Source organism: Staurois parvus, unplaced genomic scaffold (genome assembly GCF_062004578.1).
Source record: "Staurois parvus isolate SC_StPar_1 unplaced genomic scaffold, SC_StPar_1.0 ptg000282l, whole genome shotgun sequence".
Classification (NCBI taxonomy): domain Eukaryota; kingdom Metazoa; phylum Chordata; class Amphibia; order Anura; family Ranidae; genus Staurois; species Staurois parvus.
In genome coordinates this window covers 1,978,251-1,997,244 of record NW_028318078.1, presented here as the reverse complement: position 1 = coordinate 1,997,244, position 18,994 = coordinate 1,978,251, and the positions used below count along the sequence as shown (strand labels likewise).

The window sequence follows — 18,994 nt, the reverse complement described above, 5'->3', positions numbered from 1 at the left end:
TATGTTAACATCCTAGTTTATGTTTTCTTATATTTCTCTTTCAATCTTGCTCTTTCCCACTTTTCCCATCTCCTGAGATATACTCCCATTCTGTCTTCCTGCATATGATATGATCTTTCCATTCTACCTATCTGGTTTACTCTGTTAATCCAGTCCACCTCCTTCGGTACCTCGACTTTCCGCCAAAACTTGGGTATCAACCCTTTCGCTGCATTCAAGAAGTACCAAATACCTGAATCTTTATATTTATTTACAGATGTCTCCACAACGTGTAGGAGACACGTCGTTGGATCTAATCCTATGTCAATTTCCGTTATTTCTTTAATCAACTTGACTATTGTCTTCCAAAAAGCCTGGATTTTCGGACATTCCCACCACATGTGAAACACCGTGCCCATATCTCCACATCCTCTCCAACACATATTTGAACTTTCCCCATTCATCTTGTGTTCAACACTCGGTGTGATGTGCCATCGTGTCACAAACTTATAATTAACCTCCACCTCTCTCATACTAACATTATCGTGTATCAATCTAAACATCTTTCTCTGTCTATCCTCATCAAACTCAACTCCCATATCTCTTTCCCATTTTGTCATAAAATTTAACTTTGTGTTTGTGTCTAATTCTGTGAGAATTCTATACACTTTTGAAACACCGTGCTTCCCATCCCTTCGTGTCTCCAACAACCTTTCAAACATATTCCACTCCTGTTTTATTCTCAAAGGTTTCGGTAGTTTTCCAATAAAACTTTTCAATTGATGGTATTTCCACTCATCCATTCTAAAAAAAATGTCTCCCTTCTTCTCTATTAACTCTTTAAGTGATCTCAATTCCCCCTCCACCAATACATCTCTCAGTTGGGTATCTTCCTTTCTAAACCATTTCCCCGAAATCTTGTTCTTTCCCGGAGGAAAGTACTCAGAATTCGTGAGAGGCATTAATGTTGAATTAAATTCCCATTTCATATTTTTATGTAAATTGTCCCATACCCTAAAGACATTTAAAGTGTAAATACTTGTGCTTTCTTTGGTTCCCCTAAACTGTGGTGGGACCCATATCATCTGACTCAATCCAATTCCACTAAGCTCATTCTCTATTGTTACCCAACTTTTCCCCTTATGGTTAAATGTCCAGTCATATATTCTTGCCAAAACCACTGCTTTATAATATCTCTTGACATCTGGTAAACCCAATCCCCCTTTCTCTTTAGTCCTACTCAATGTTTCATATGCTATTCTAGGTTTTTTATTCTTCCATATGTATCTTGTTAACATTTTTTTCATTATCTTAAAGAAGGCTTCTGGAATTTTAATTGGTACCATTTGAAATCTATACAGTATTTTAGGCATAATTACCATTTTGACTAAGTTTATACGTCCTATCCAGGATGGATTTCCTCCTTCTAGTCTTTTTAAATCTTCCCTGATCTCATTAATCAAAGAGATATAATTTACTCTATACAAATGCTTGGATGAGGCAGTGATTTGTATTCCTAGGTATTTTATCTCTTTTTCTCTCCAAATAAAGGGGAATTCTTTTTGTAATTTTTCTTTTTCATTCTTTGATATATTAATATTCAGGATCTCTGTTTTCGTTGGGTTAATTTTTAAATTTGATAGTTCACCGTACTCCTTCAGAATCTTCATTATATTTGGGAGAGTTATTCGGGGGTTCCCCACATAGAACAATAAATCGTCCGCAAAGGCCGCTACTCTATGTTCTATGGATTCTATCTGAATTCCCTTTACCGATCCACTATTTCTTATTATTGACAGCAGAGGTTCGAGTGACAATACATATAGCAGGGGAGACAGAGGACAGCCCTGTCTTGTACCATTTGACATTCCAATGGGTTCTGATCTCTCCCCATTTACCGTGATGATTGCAGTGGGCTCCCTATATAGTTTACTTATCCACTCTCGCATTCTATCTCCTAACCCCAGCACTTTTAAGTTGTCCATCATAAAGCCCCAGTCCACTCTATCAAATGCCTTCTCCGCATCAATTGACAAGAGCACCACCGGGGCTTTCCCTCTTCTACTCTTCTGAATAAGCATCAGGGTTCTCAAGCCATTATCTCTACCTTCTCTCCCCGGTACAAAGCCCACCTGATCTCCGTGGATCCATTCAGGCATCAGATCTCTCAACCTGTTTGCTAACACCTTTGCATACAGTTTAGTGTCTGTGTTCAATAATGAGATGGGTCTATAGCTGGAGCACTGCGATGGGTCCTTTCCCTCCTTGTGAATAAGTACTACATGTGCCTGTAGGGATTCTCTCCTCATTTCCATCCCACCTCCCAGTGCATTCATATATTTCTCCAGTTTGGGTAACAATACTTCACTAAATTTCTTATAGTACCTAACTGTATAGCCATCCGGACCTGGACTTTTTCCCCCTCCTGTACTTCTTAATGCTATTTTCATTTCTTCCTGGGAGATTTCTACGTCTAGGGAGTTCAACTGTGCTTCACTTAGTTTTGGTAATCCCGCATTTTTTAAGTATGTCATCTTTTTTTCATTAATTCCCTCTTGGATTTCCTTTAGAGGGTCTTGGGGGCTAATATTATATAACTTTTTATAGTACTCCGTAAACACTTTAATAATCTCTTTATTTGAGTGGGCCAGCTCCCCCTTTGAACTTTTTATCTTTTCTATATAATTCCTATTTTTCTTTTTATTCAAAGCTCTCATTAAATATCTTCCTGGTCTGTCTCCCCATCTATACCTCTCGTTCAAAACCCTGTTGTATACTCTTCTCTTCTCCTCATCCATCAACCTCTCTAACTCCTCTTTTTTATCCAGTAAGTTCTGTCTCGTATCTTTTGTTATTTTCTTCTTATGGATCTGCTCCAAGTCTAATATTTCTTTTAAGAGCCCACTGACCTTCTCTCTTCTTTCCTTTTTCTTCCTTGCTCCAGCCGCAATCAAGATTCCTCTTATGAATACCTTATGACTTTCCCAGACTGTAGCTATCGATACTTCCTCTGTTTCGTTCTCCTTAAAGTATTCCTTAATCTCTTTCTCGATTTTCTGAGCTACATCCTCATCCAGAAGAAGGACCTCATTTAACCTCCACCCTAATCCTCCCGTCCACCTTCTTCCCCATCTCAACTTCATCACGACCGGAGCATGATCCGAGAACGTCCTTGTCTCTATGTCAATTTTTACCAGGTGATCTATTAGTTGATGGTCTATTAAGATATAATCTAATCTCGAGTATATCTCATGTGCATTCGAGAAGAAGGTATAGTCTCTGTCTTTCATATGCCTTATTCTCCAAGTATCCACTAGTTGATATTCATGCATCACTTTTTTCATAGCTCTCAGAGCCCTACTCCCCTCTCTTTGCACAGGAGAGGTATTATCTTTTTGTGGGTCCATACAAAAGTTTAGGTCTCCCGCTACTATCAAACGCCCTTTTTTAAAGTCCATTAATTTTTTCAACAAGCCCTTCATATACTTCTCCGAGTTTTTATTGGGACAATATATATTGGCTAAAGTACACTCAATCCCCTGGAGTCTACCTTTTAAAAATAAGAACCTCCCCTCCGGGTCGGTTCTTCTATCCTCCAACTCAAATCTCATGTTCTTTGCCACACCTATTGCAACCCCTTTTGCTCTTTTAATTGGGGAATCTGCGTAGTACCATGTTGGATAGTATTTGGATTTCAATTTCACGTTTGCCTCTATCTCAAAATGCGTCTCTTGTAAAAATACCACTGACGTAGCCCTATGATGTAACTCTTTAAACAACCTAAATCTCTTCCCTGGGCAACTCAGCCCATTCACATTATAGGTTATAAACTGTAATTCTTCCATCTTTCCCAATTAAGTCCATCTCTCTTCCAGATTGCCTCTTCCTCTTCATCTCTTCTGTCCTGCAGAGTATTGACCCAATACCTCCTCTCCTCCCTTCCACCCACCCAACTCTCTTCCCCTCCCCCCTCCCTCCCCACCTCCCCCCACCCCTCCCATCCCCCCTTCTTTTTTCCCTACCCGTTTTTAGGCCTATAATCTGCCTACAAATCATTTGTGGATCTATTTCCACCATTGATTTAAAGTTTGGGGCGTCAGCTCCGCCTATGTACGGTTCACCTCTCCTCCAACCGCCCCGATTCCCTCTCTCTGTCAAAAAGTCTTTACTCTTTACCTCCCTGCCTTAATCGGAGCCTCCAAGCGGGTCTCGGCATCCGGAGGGGGAAGGCTAGGGGCGAGAGGGAGAAGTAAGAGAGAGAGAAGGAAAAAAAAAAAAAAAAAAAAAAATTTGTTTTCTACTTAATTCTCCCTCTCCTCCTCCTCCACCCCCGATGCCTCCCTCAGCCCGACCTGTTGCCAGTCCTCTTTTCTTTTAACATTTATGTTTCCTTTATCTTCTTCCTCTTCTTCCCAGCCAGCTATCTCCATTCTTTGCAAGTCCAGTCTATCACAAAAATCTCTTAAATCATCCGGAAATCTCAAATACGCTGTGACCCCATTTTTCCAGCCAATCAGAAATGCTGAGGTACCCCATCTATACTGCACATTCTGTTTTCTCATTTGCTCCAACAGGGGTTTCAGGGATCTCCTTCTCCTTAGGGTCTCTACTGTTAAGTCCGCATAGATTTGGATAGTCAAGTCTCCATACTTAACTAATGGTCTTCCCTTGGTCTTCTTCCAGATCTCATCTTTGGCCCCAAAATTTTGGAACTGGACAATTATGTCCCTCGATCTTTCCTTCTCAGTAGTCCGTTTGAACTTTCCTACCCTAAACACTCCATCCAGGTCGATCCCATCAGATTCCGGTTTATCTCTTATGGAGTTTAGGATTTTTTTAACTAGTTCATATAGTATTTCCCCTTTAGCAGTCTCTGGGATTCCTCGTATTCTAAGATTACTCCTTCTTTCTTTATTTTCTTGAACTTCCATCCTATAGGTCATTTTTTTCTGGTTATTTTCTAATTGGCTTATTCTTTCCTTTAAATTATCTATTTTCTGGGCCTGGATTTTAACTTTCTTCTCCGTTTCTTTCATTCTCAATAGAAGGTGGCCTAAATCATTTCGAATAGCTGTCATTTCATGTTTTATCGTTTTTTCCAGATTTTGAAACATTTCTGCCATCTCCTTCTTATTTGGTAGTTGTAGTTCACCTTCTGGTTCTTTTTTTCCCAAGCCCTCCACTATTTGTTGGCTACCGCTGCTATTTATGCCCAATGATAACCTAGGGCTATTTCCTGAACTAATGTCCATTTCCCCCTTTGCACCTTGGGCCCTTTCTGGTGTAGTATTTCCATAAGATGTAAATTTCTTTATTGTTCCTGTTTGGGCCCCTTTGGGCCCTGCTCCCTTGGAACCTTTGTTCTTCATATCCTCTATATATCTTGATAGCCTTGCAGTTTTTCCTATTTCCTTTACTCTCCTGGGACACCTGGACCTCCTTTCTTCTTCTTTTCTAACCCCTGGGAATCCTCCCCTCTTTAACCCCTTGGACGCCTGTATCACTCAGGGGTTCACCATGCAATAGGCCCCCAACAGTTTTCACTCACCCTTCCCCTCTCCGGACGGTGGTTCCAGGCTTATGTAGAGGGCCTTCACTGCTGCTCAGTCCTGGGGGGGATTCCTCGGGGTATCCGATATTCAGTTTCTTTCTTTCCACCTCCTTTCTCTCTCCTTGAGGATGGTCTTGGGGAAGAAGAATAGCTGTCCTAATATTTATGGGTCTCCCTGACCCAGGATTAAACAGCCGGCCAGGGGGATAAAGGCAGCTATAAGGTGGCAACACTTTATTTCATTAGAGCACCGACCAGCCTCCTCTCTCCCACCGAGGTCTTCCTCAGCTGGTCCCTTTCTCCTGCTTCACTCCTCCACTGGCCGCACAGCTTTCCAGTCCTGTAACACAGGGGGAGCCGACTTGTCACTGCCGCTCTGACAGGGAGCCGGCCGGCGTCTCTGTCTCCCAGTGATGCCTTGCGGCGAGCAGCGTGCTCACACCGCCCTGCTTCGTCTCCCCGGCAACCCGACAGCCGCCCTGGAGTCTCCGCAGCGAGATCACCTTCCGGAGGTCCGTGTCCGCTCTCCTCTCTCCTCCACGCGCCAGTCTCTCTCCGCTTGGAGCCCTCCTCAAGCAGGCAGGGCTTCACTCCATGAGGGTCTCGGAAGGTTAGTTTGGAGGTTATCGGAGAGCACTCACATCGTGCTCTCCGACGCCGCCATGTTTAGGCTCCACCCCCCGCAGACATCCCTCTGTTGGACTCTTCCCCAGAAATATGTGTTTTCTGATGGTCTTAGGCGACCCCTGTGAAAGGGTGGTTCGACCCCCAAAGGGGTCGCGACCCACAGGTTGAGAACCACTGCTCTACATCATCATGTACAATGTAGAATCGGTGGTATCTGCTGGTTCTTCATTGTGCATGATGATGATGAGAAAAGAGACAATGAAACACCTGGTTGGAAGACCAGCAATAAGAGCAGCTTTATGGGACCGGTCCTGACAGCCTGAACTGTACATTTTCCTCTGTGTTAAATCATCTCCTGGGAAAACGAGCATTATATTCTGTGTCTGCTAGGTGTGGCATATTTCATTGTCTTGGCAATCTCAAAGTTCTGCTTCAAGTAAGACATTTACCCGTGTTCATAAGCCAAGACTGCTTAGCATGAATGATCCAGGTATACACTGCATAATTGTTTATAATCTCACTTTTTATCTTTTTGTTTTCTGTAGAATTCTCATGAAAAGAAGGACCCTGAATCATTTGCCCAGCCTTTGGGTGTATCTAAGGTGGTAGCTGTAAGTAATGACTTCAAACTGATAACAAAGCTTGAGCGTTGGCAGTGATGCCAACTGTTCTGCATGCTGCTGGCAAGCATTGTACATCGGCTTTGTAATGAAAAAGAGATAACATTGAGCCTACAGGCAATAATCGTCTCTATAAATGCAGAGCCACAGTCCAGGAATAGAAGAACGGCTCGTACAGATATAGACAATGATCTGTTTTTCTGATATTTCAGTGTGAAGATCTCGCTTCAAAAAAAAATATCCTCTTTATTCCGTATTTCCTTTGATGGATGGTTGTTAATCTTAGAAGATGGAAAATTACTTTTACTTCCTTCTAGTCAAACATCAGTTGCGTGTCATAATATTCAGAAGTAGATATTTAAAAATTGATGAAATCCTATTTGCTGAGCAGCTTCTTTATGTTGATTAACCCTTTCTTGTTTCTTACTCTCACCAGATATTAGTAGAATTTTGCATGAAATTTTTTTATTTTCAGTACACGTTTGATTTATTTTTTTTTTTGGGGGGGGGGGGCACTATTCCTCCCCCCACTGACACCAACGATGGGGCACTACCCCCCCCCCCCACTGACACCAATGATGGGGCACAATTCCCCCCCCACACTAGTATCAATGATGGGGCACGATTCCCCCACTGACACCAATGATGGGGCACTATTCCTCCCACACTGACACCAATGATGGGGCACTATTCCTCCCACACTGACACCAATGATGGGGCACTATTCCTCCCACACTGACACCAATGATGGGGCACTATTCCTTCCACTGATACCAATGATGGGGCACTATTCCTCCCACTGATGCCAATGATGGGACACTATTCCTCCCACTGACATCAGTGATGTGGCACTACTCCTCTCACTGACACCAATGATGTGGCACTACTCCTCCCACTGACACCAATGATGTGGCACTACTCCTCTCACTGACACCAATGATGTGGCACTACTCCTCTCACTGACACCAATGATGTGGCACTACTCCTCCCACTGACACCAATGATGTGGCACTACTCCTCTCACTGACACCAATGATGTGGCACTACTCCTCCCACTGCAAAATTACAGTTATGAAGTAGCAACGAAAATAATTTTATGGTTGAGGGTCACCACACCATGAGGAACTGTATTAAAGGGTCGCGGCATTAGGAAGGTTGAGAACCACTGGTTTAATACATCTAAGGGCTCATTCAGATAGGTGATTAATGCCGTCCTTCCTGCAGAGCTGCTGGCAGAGGCTTTGTTTTCGGATCTGTGCACCTGCTTCTGCCCCCTGTCAAACTTTGACATGCAGTTGTGTCCATCCCAGCACTGCTTGTGTGTCCACTTCTATTGGGCTGCCTGCAGTGGATGCACACGCATTTGTCAGTGGCTATATCCTAATCTGTTGTCTGAATGAGACTGAAGATTCCATTTAAATAGCAGGTCGGGATGACATTTTTAGGGGTTTTTGAACAAGATTAGTTGACTCGAAGGCAAGAAAGAATGTTCTATGTTCAAATGAGAATTGTGATACAAATGTTTGTACTAAACTCTACTAGTGTATGGCCAGCTTTAGGATCCTTATTCCTCTTATACTATCTGCGTTATTGGGAAAGGATGTAATTTTGAAAAAAAACTATATTTTATACTTTTGGTTATAAAACATATCTAATAAACAAAATATTAAAAATATCAAAATTTCTTCATAAATTTAGGCCAAAATGTATTTTGCTACATATCTTTTGGTATAAAAAAATCCAAATAATATATTAATTTGTGTTAAAGTTATAGCGTTTACAAACTATGGTATATATACTGGAATTTATGCAGCTATCAACACTATACATGTAATGGCTATGATCAGAAACCTATACTGTGACTGTGATAATGTGGGGGGCAATCCTGCACTAGCAGACACTGGCTGAGATGGACACTGACATGGATATTGCTAGTGACACTAATATAATACTGTACACTGTACTGATGACACCTGCTGGGAAGGGGTTAACATCAAGGGGCAATGAATGAGTTGACTGTGTGCCTAACAAGTGTAATATGTGTAATGTGTGCTGCGTTTGCTCACAGATCTGGCTGGTTTTTTATCTCTCTGCTTTTCATGGAGAAGAAACAGCCAGATCACCGTCCTGTTTACACAGAACTTTTTTTTATTATTGGGAAAGGATGTAGGGGAGAGGGGGGTGTTGTAGTGAAAAGCCAAATACAGTTCAGATATTTATCCTTGTATTCATAGTTTGGAATACAATTGATGATCTGCAAAAGAGGCTGGTCGTGCTACATTTTATTTGCATTTGCCTTTTACAAATGAGCTTTACAATTGCATATTTTTTTCAAATATGTTTCTCTGAGCCAGTTTTCTGTGGCTTTTTATTTAACCGATTGCTGCCTGCTCACAGTACATCTACTATGTGCGGGCAGCAGATGCAGACTAGGCAACGTGCATGTACCTCACCTCCTACTTCTGGGTTTTCAGACGTGCGTGCATGCACCCCCTGCTGTCCTTTGCTGTGGTTGGACACAGCACAAGTTTGTCAGCAGGTTTCAGGCATTGATTTAGGCTGAAATCTGCTAATCAGCTGTGTCCAATCACAGCACAAAGTTCTGTGTAAACAGGACAGCGATCTGGCTGTTCTCCATGAAAAGCAGGGAGAAAAAAACAGCCAGATCTGTGAGCAAACGCAGCACACATTACACATATTACACTTGTTAGGCACACAGTCAACTCATTCATTGCCCCTTGATGTTAACCCCTTCCCAGCAGGTGTCATTAGTACAGTGTACAGTATTATTATTATTATATTAGTGTCACTAGCAATATCCATGCCAGTGTCTGCTAGTGCAGGATTGCCCCCCACATTATCACAGTCACAGTATAAGTTTCTGATCATAACCATTACATGTATAGTGTTGATAGCTGCATAAATTCCAGTATATATACCATAGTTTGTAAACGCTATAACTTTAACACAAATTAATATATTATTTGGATTTTTTTTATACCAAAAGATATGTAGCAAAATACATTTCGGCCTAAATTTATGAGATTTTGATATTTTTCATATTTTGTTTACTAGATATGTTTTATAACCAAAAGTATAAAATATAGTTTTTTTCAAACTTTTCGGTCTTTTTTTCATTTATGAAGTAAACAGAATTACGATCAAATACCAACAAAAGAAAGCAGTATTTGTGTGAATAAAAGATATAAATTTAGTTGGTACAGTGTTCTATGATTTTGCAATTGCGAGTTCAAGCAGCACAGTGCTGAATAGCAAAAAAATGCCCTGATCATGAAGGGGGTAAAACCTTCTGGAGGTCTAGTGGTTTAAATATTACATTTATTTACATGTTTTTCAGGCTCCGCAGTATGCCGCACATACAGGTACTGAAGTCACATCTGTCCTGTGGTCTCCCAGTGTGTTCCAGCAACCTCCTCCTAAGCACACTGGACAGGCTGATCGGACAGGGACTCCACCCCTGATGCATCACGGTGTGGAACGGACAAGACCCTGCCCTGCCCTTAGCCGTGCTCAGCTCCAGGAAACCCTTCTACATCTTCTGAAGGTAAAATAAGACATATGTAAAGCCAAACCTTGTTTTTAGGCTTTTTTGATAGTGCAGGTATGGATGAGAACCCCTGTCAATTTTATTGCTTTGTACTGGTTAGGTAGATTTACCCTCTCCTAGTTGTCCTAATATCATTATGACCATTAAAAATATATAGTCCCCTGTGCTCAAGAGTGGTATACTAGAATGGAACTGTATCAGGTCCTTCATGTGTCCAGTACCAGCACAGGCCTTGCTGCCCTGTAAGGGTCGGTTGAGGAACCCACAGACAATAGCTGTAAAAACAAGGGAAAAGAGGGCGCACCAGCCTCGTGCATTACCTAGGATGATCGCTTTATTAAATCCAAAGTCAAAATATACCCACAAACACTGTGGTAACAAAGGCATATCAAATACAAATCAATCAATACACAGGATCAGCACTCAATCTTGTGAGGACCCTCCTGTTGCTGACGCGTTTCGTTGAGCAGTCTCCTCTTCCTCAGAGCCCTCAGGGAGCTGATCCTGTGTATTGGTTGCTATGTATTTGATACGAAAAAGGAGGAAGGAGCCTCTAAGTGCAGTATAGACAATTTATTAGTGAACAATAGATAAATTGCACTTACAAGATAAATAGTTAAAAAGACTCATCATCTGGTGTAATAAGATCCAGGTGAGACATCCTGCCGTCCAGTGCAGCTCTGTCTATAGGATCAGGAAATAAGACCTAGGATGTGTCTGTGTATCAAAATCTGGTACCTTTATCCTACAGCAACAGAGGTTGGGCTCTAACAAGCACGCCCTATATAATATACATTGTTTGTATTTGCTATGCCTTTGTTACCACAGTGTTTGTGAGTATATTTTAACTTTGGATTTAATAAAGCTATCATCCTAGGTAATGCACGAGGCTGGTGCTCTCACTTCTGGTTGCATCTCTAGAACAGGAAGTGAAGGAAAATTTCTACAACAGGACATAGAAGCACTGATAATTTTGTGTAAATTGGTAAAAACAGAGGCTATCATGTGTGAAAATTTGCATGTTAAAGTCATCAACAGATCCATAATATAGGGTGCTAAAATAATATTCAAATCTTGATTTTAGGTTTCAATTTTTTATCCTTCACAACCTATCCCTACATTCTGGGCTCTTTTATTGGTCCCTGGGGAGGCTTTGTAAAAGAACCTGGTAAAGGCTCCTGTTTAGAGCCAGTAGTTAAAAAAAAAAAAAAAAAAAGTGTGTACTAAGATAAAAGCAAAGAAAAACCGTGATGTAGGCAATGGACATGGTGAGGTCATCCCTCCATTTTGAAAGCAAGATGGAAGTAGCATAGAGTTCACCAACATAGTGTAGAAATTACTTTGTCAAGATAAAATCAGTCATAAGCACTCACAAGGGAACAGTATATGATCACTTATCCATGGCCCAGAGAGAATCCCAGTATCTAGTCTATGGACCCTCATGCTGCAGCCAATGTTGGGTATTAGTGATGAATTGTGTGTGGCATGCTGGGATTGACTTAGCAGGACCACTGTCCTACAATGCAGAGCGTGGAGTCTAGTAGCCGAGAGAAGGTAGATTTTGTTCACAGTTCCTGATATTTTACCTGATACTCTTTAGTGCACTATTATTATCTTGTGACTATTTTAAATAATGTTTCTTATATGGATAGGGATTTCTGGATTTTAGAATTGTGGTATAAGAGCAAGTAAGTGAGTTAGCCCATTAGTGCCAAATTCCTAGATTGAATCTTTGTGGTAATTGCTAGCGCACCTTTTAAAGTGGTTCTAAAGTCAAAACATATTTTACCTTAATGCATTCTCTAAATTAAGGTTAAAAACATTCTATTACTTGTTGTGACAACGATCCACCAATCCAGCGTTGTCCCTTCTGCAGCACTGCTGCTCCCTCTTCCTGGTCTCATAGGCAGGAGCTGTGAGAAGGGAGCGGGGACATAGCTGAGCCGCACTGCTAAACATTGCCCTCTATATAGTGTGACAACCAATCCCAACATCCTGGACAGGTTATGGTACTAACCCTGCTGCTGACTATGGCATGGGGATTTCTGGACTGAATAATGGGAAAATATCTCTAAACCACAGATAAGTGATCTGATACTATTACCATGTGAGTGAATTTGATCATTGATTTTCTCTTTAATTAAAACAGCAGCAGAATATTGTACCATGTTAGCCATTAACAAAAGTAGCTTGGATTTACAGTTGTGTTCAAAAGTTTGCATACCCTTGGAGAATTGGTAATATACCGTACAGTACCATTTTAAAGAAAACAGTCAGCAACAAAGAGTCAGCAGGCAAAACGTATTTCTTTTATTTTTTATGGAATTCATATTCAACTGTAGGTTATAAAAGAATGGCACAATCATAAAACAAAACATGGTAAAAAGCAAAGTGAAATGACCCCTGTTCAAAAGTCTGCATACCCTTAGTCCTTAATACTATGTATTGCCCCCTTTAACATCAATGATAGTGTGCAGTCTTTTGTAATAGTTGTCTGAGGCCCTGAATTCAGGCAGGTGGTATAGCTGCTCATACGTCTTGGTAAAATGCCTTTAGATCCTGCAAAGTCTTTGGTCATCTTGGATGAACTGCTGATTGTGAGATCTCCTCACAGTGGCTTGATGATATTAAGGTCAGGAGACTGTGATGGCTGCTTCAGAACCTTCACCTTTTTCTGCTGTAACCACTGCAGAGTTAACTTGGCTTTGTGTCTAGGGTCATTATCGTGCTGGAAAGTCCAAGAGTGTCCCATGCACAGCTTTTGTACAGAAGAATGCAAATTGTTGGCAAGATGAGTGCAGCATGTTGTCAGAAAATACTGGCAATTTTCACAAGATTTCTCGTGCACAGTAAAGGCCTCTCTGGTAACTCGACCATGCAGCTCATTTTTGTTCAAGTATCGTATTGTGCACCTTCAAACAACCACACCGTCTTTTTCATGAGTAGCCTGTATTTCTCTCGAGGTTACCTGTGTTTTTTTTTCTTTGAATCCCAAACAGTTTTTTTGGCAGTTGCAGCTGCAATCTTTCTTGGTCTACCTGACCTTAATGTCAAGAGATCCGACAATGTTTTACTTCTTAATCAGTGATTAAACAGTACTGACTGGCATATTCAAGGCCTTGGTTATCTTTTTATATCCTCTTTCCATCTTTATAAAGTTCATTTACTTTGCTACACAGGTCTTTTGACAATTCTTTTCTGCTCCCCATGGCTCAGTGCATCCACATGAGGGCTAACAAACCCATTGACTATTTATACACCGACATGAATTGCAATTTAAAAACCACAAATGTTGGAAATTAACCTTTAATTGCCATTTTAACATGTGTGTTTCACCTTGTGTGTCTGAGGCCACACATTCCAGGCTATGTAAACTTTTGATCATGGCCATTTGGGTGATTTCCGTTATTATGATTTAAAGAGCAGCCACACAACTATGTGATGATAAATGGCTTCATATGATCACTATCCTTAAAGGACAGTTTTTTGGCATTGATAAGTCATATTTTCAATATCGGTGTCAAAATGTCACTGTTTCTGCCAGGGTATGCAAACGTTTGAGCACAACTGTAAATGGTGTGTGAATGGTACCCAAACTTTTGTCTTGCATTGGATGAATTGCTACGCTATATAATGGTGCACTCTTTGCATCTTGCTTTGACATTAATGGCAGTTGTTCTCTTGGCCACTTTTTGCAGAGAGCGGCAAGATGCGCGTGGTACCTTAAATGGACTTCTTTATTAGAACAATACTAGAATACAATTCTCACACTGAAGATGTCAAATAATAAAAGCTTTGATACTGGTTTAAAATGTATGGTGAAAAACCTGCGCTAAAACAAAATGAGATGAAATTCTAATAGATATGGAGACTATCAATTATTATTATTATTATACAGTATTTATAAAGCGCCGATAGTTCGCTCAGCGCTGTACATTACAAAGGGGGACAGAACATGTGACAGAACAATACCAATACAATGCAAAACATGAGGGGATCGAAGGTCCTGCTCTTTCAAGTTTACAATCTAGGAGGGAGGGAATGGTGGCACAGGAGGAGATAGCTGTGGGGGATGGAGTGGTAGGAAGAGTGGAGGAGGTCGGCAAGTTAGCAGGGGGTGGGGTAGGCTTCCCTGAAGAGATGGGTTTTCAGGGTGCGCCTAAAGGAGAGGAGAGTAGGTGATAATCTGATGGGTTGGGGCAGGGAGTTCCAGAGGATGGGAGAAGTCCTGGAGGCGGGCATGGGAGGAGGAGACCAGGGAACTAGAGAGAAGGAGGTCTTGTGAGGAGCGGAGTGTGCGTGTTGGGTGGTACTTGGATATTAGGTCAGTGATGTAGTTCGGGGCAGTGTGGTGGACGGCTTTGTACATCAGTGTTAGGATTTTGAATTTGATCCGTTGCGCAATCGGAAGCCACTGGAGGGATTGGCAGAGAGGGGTGGCAGAGATGGAGCAGTTGGAAAGGTGAATGAGTCTGGCTGCCGTATTCAGGATCGACTGAAGCGGGGATAGCCAGCGGCGATGCAGGCCAGTGAGGAGGGAGTTTCAGTAATCGAGTCGTGATATGATGAGGGAGTGGATGAGCTGTTTAGTGGTTTCTGGGGTTAGGAACGTGTGGATTTTGGCGTTTTTGTATGTTGAGGTGCTGTGATGTGATTTTCTAATATGCCTCTTTTATTTTTGCTCTAGAATGACTCCAGTTTTCTCAATACAGTTCATGAAGCTTATTTACAAGTGCTTACCAAAAGTATGGACAATGTCAAACTATAAGATAAAGCAATGGAAAATTCATCTTCATGACAAACCTACAACCAAAACGACGCCAATCATTTGGTGACAGAAGGATCATTTGATATGTTATGTCAATTTGCATGGTCTGGCTTTCTACTGGCTTTAATGTAATCAGTTCCCTGTAATCTGCAGATTTATACATTCTCATGCCTATACTTTACACTACGTGGCCAGTTTAGAAATACTAGAGCAAAACAGTACAGCTAGTACTACATCTACCATTTTCATTCCAAGTTTAATTTTTATCAAGTTAGAAAATGAATTCCAACATCTGACTGGTTACAACCTGAAACCATTTTATTTAGGCATCAGTTTTATACATCCATCCCAGAATAAAAATAATTTGTGTTCTGTTTTACATTAAATGCACCAGAAATTCTAGCTGTGCAGTACCAGAAGACATTAGTAGCACAGAGTTTTACAAAATGTTTTTTTTTTTTAGTAAATTCTTTAACAGACTTTTAGACAAATATAGAAATAGTTAAATTATATTAACAGACGCGGTCCAGTATGAAATGGAAAATACAATAAAAGTAAGTCATTTCCATTAAAGAATACCTGCGGCTTTAGCAAACCTTTAAAATCTTAGCTTTGCTGCATAGCCACCTTCACTCATCTCTTGCTGCTCCAAAACCCTACTGATGAATAGTAACATACGGGAAGCAAGTCATTCTTTCTGTATGAGATCATCTCGTATGTATGGGGGATCATCGGGTGATAAACCTGACATACAGGCAATTTGTAGCCACCCAATGAGCAGCTGGTTTAAATGTTTGTTAGAGCCACGGCTCATTTGGGATAGAGTGAGCATGAGTTTTGGGGGAGATTTTGGTTTCATGCACACGGCTGTACAGCGACTGCTTAATTGCTTACAGTGGCCCATTGAGGTGCCTTTGAAGATGAGGCAGTACATGGTTATGTATTGGGGATTGTGTAAGACATGCACATGGACTTATGCTCTTAATGCATTCTGTGTTCAAAGCATACTTCCCTTTGAGTTCTTTGCATGTCCCCTGGCGCATAACCACATACAGCTTCATCTTCTAAATTATTTCAGTGGATGGCTGCATGCTGTTAAAGCAGGTCCCAGGGAAGTGATTATGTAGGCTCAGGATGCACCCGTATGTATGACGCCTTACCGTTACTTTCTGTCCCTGAGACAAAGTGTCACCGAGGGAAAGTGTCCAGAAGGCTACAGTCATAAAAATTTAGACTAGTTTAAATTTAGGCTAAAGTTAAAAAAAAAAAATAGCTCTTCCTGTATGTGTCCAGTTGAAGATTTTGCCTCTCTTTCCGGGTGGACAGGAATTAGTGAGAAACCTCCACGAAGAGCCCTTCTGATGGTAATAAAAACTCAACATAAACCTTCCCTACCTTTTATTCAAAATCAAAAGGAGAAAAAAGTTTTGTCTGGAGTTTAACTTTAAAGGAAACATTTTTTTTATTTTAGGAAATCTTCCTTATTCTGTTCTTAAAATTCCAAACCATCCTATTCTTTTTAGAAACTACTTGATTTTTTTTTTCTCCCCCCCTCCCTTTAAAGTAATTTGATTTTACAATTTTAATCATTGGCTTTAAAATGAATGAATATATATATATTATTTTTTTTTTTTTTTTCCAGCCACATTTCAATCACAGATTTAAGATAAAAAGAGAATCTGGTTGATTTGCGCAGCACCTGTCTTAGTAATCTATTGCTGTATATTAGGAGCATAAATGCAGTCACCCCATTCAGATACCCTGCTATACATTCAGCACTAGTTATTGTGGTATCCTATGGACTATTGATTATTTGGTATTTCACCATTTGACAACCAGTGATCAACTAAAAGAGAATCAATTTGTTCCCTGGTGGATCACTGGAATTTGATAATCTTGAAGTACAGTATCATTCTGGCAGCTGGTCTGCTTGCTGCTCATTTCCTTTTTGGTGCTGTTACCATAGGTCACATAATTATGGTAGTGGAAAGAGGCATAGTATGCTTCTTTTTTTTTTTTTTTCCACACAACGTTGCTCTGAATGGGAAATGTGACAGTGTCTCTTTAAAAGGTTGGCCAACCAAAAACAGATGTTTTAGTTCACCATCTGCCTTTTTAGATTTCTTGAAGACTCCATCAGTGGCCAACTTTGTTGTTGGTGGTTTCCATCCTCGTCTGGGCATTCCCATTTCTCATTGTTCTCCATAATAATAAATTACTGATTAGTCAAGGAGTACCAGATCTGGTCATGGCCATAGGTGTGCAGAGATGTGACAACTGAAGTTCCCAAGAAACATGATAAAAACAAAGGATTTATATCTCCAGGATGTCCTAAAAACTGAAACAAATTTGTTTTGCATGCCCAAACACAAGTACAGTCTCAAGGCAGTCCTGTCACAAGTGTGCACAGAACCTTGTTAATGAGGAAAACTGTTTTGTACCGTAAACTTTAGCCATCTGCATCTTATAATGACCATTAAAATGAATGACAATTTCCAATTGGCCGCTGGTGTTTGCTGCTTGGTTGGTCTTTGTACGATTTATAGATGGGTCAATTTAAAGAGCTCCAGGCAAGAAACTGAAAACACAGTTTAGGCATATACTGTATATTTGAACTGTTTTTCTTGCCAAATATTTGTAATTCTTTTTTAGCCAGTCTTGTTATACAGACACTGCTGCCAGACAGTGTTAGCCGGTTCTGAACCTCAAATGCAGTTTGGCAGGAATATTTGCTCCAGGATGCACAGTCAGCATACTCACTAGACACCGAAGAAGCAGTCACAATGATCAATTTGTTCTTTCAAATCAGCACACTTCCAGTGTTATATTGAGACCACTGTTTTGCTGTTTGAATTCTAGTGCTGGCCCCCTCTATAGAAGAGTGAAGCCTGATGTTCAAGAGATTAAAGAGGGTGATATTAAAAATGAGTATGGGTAGTGGTCACATTTATAAATACTTTTAATGTTTTTGTAATATATACCTAACTGTGTTTTTAGTAGCTGCCTGGAGTAACTTTAATGAGCCAATACTACCGGAAATTGGTGATCTGTTGAACAGTCAGTGGTTTTATTTTCTTTAAATAATGCACTATAAGGATTCGTATACACTGGGTGTTTAGCTGAAGCTGGACAGGTCATCATGTGCTACTAATGCTTACGGCAGTGTGCTCCCAGGGATGAATGCCCCCTAATGCAAGTAGTCTGTGTTGTGGGCATTCACCCCCAGTTGCATACTGCTCCAAATGTTAGTGCACTTAAGTGCACCTTCCAGGCGCAGCAGCTGTCAGCCTCTCATAGACTGTTATAGGCTGCCAGCAGCAGGGCTGCATGGTGCACCTGTACTTTCTGCCCGCATCTAATGCCCAGTGTGAATGAGGCCTAAAATGAGCTGTTGCTATACCAAAGTATTATGCGCAAAGAATGTGGCAGAAAATATAAACGTTAACAGCACAGTCTGTCTAAAATATAGTGAGCAAGCAATATTTAATGATGATCTCTTGTGTCCGGAAAAAGCCAAATTCTTTTTTTTTTTATGTTTAATGAAACTTATTTTAAGTGCCATGCTGATATTGCATCTAAACTTATTTGAAATTTTAGTTCTTGTGTACATTTTTGTGTAAATAAAAAAGCACATTTGGTTGGGAAAGGGGGAAGTGTTTGGATGTCATTTATTTACTAAATCCTTGAAAGACTAAAGGCTTAGACACTTTTTTTTAATAAAAAAATTAGAAAGTGCACCCATAATGAAAAAAAAATGTGCATTTATTACAATTTTTGATTGGAGCCTGCAATGCATTGCATCCACGATCAGTGCATGATCGGGTACAATCTACAGGCTCCTGATGACTGTTCCTCCAGGCCCAGGTCCAGTTTTTGAACTG

At 40.7% G+C, this 18,994-nt stretch overlaps 1 protein-coding gene across 2 annotated transcripts in view; it reads left to right on the top strand.

Moving 5' to 3' along the window:
* DCP1A (decapping mRNA 1A) overlaps positions 1-18,759 on the top strand; it is a 117,945-nt gene extending 99,186 nt beyond the window's left edge. For both annotated transcript variants that reach the window (XM_089681853.1, XM_089681854.1), the window contains 3 exons: positions 6,703-6,768; positions 10,136-10,342; positions 15,033-18,759. In XM_089681853.1, the coding sequence (XP_089537979.1) occupies positions 6,703-6,768; positions 10,136-10,342; positions 15,033-15,113 (354 nt within the window). In that variant the 3' untranslated portion in view covers positions 15,114-18,759. The remainder of the gene's footprint in view (positions 1-6,702; positions 6,769-10,135; positions 10,343-15,032) is intronic.
* The last annotated feature ends 235 nt before the right edge of the window (positions 18,760-18,994 follow it).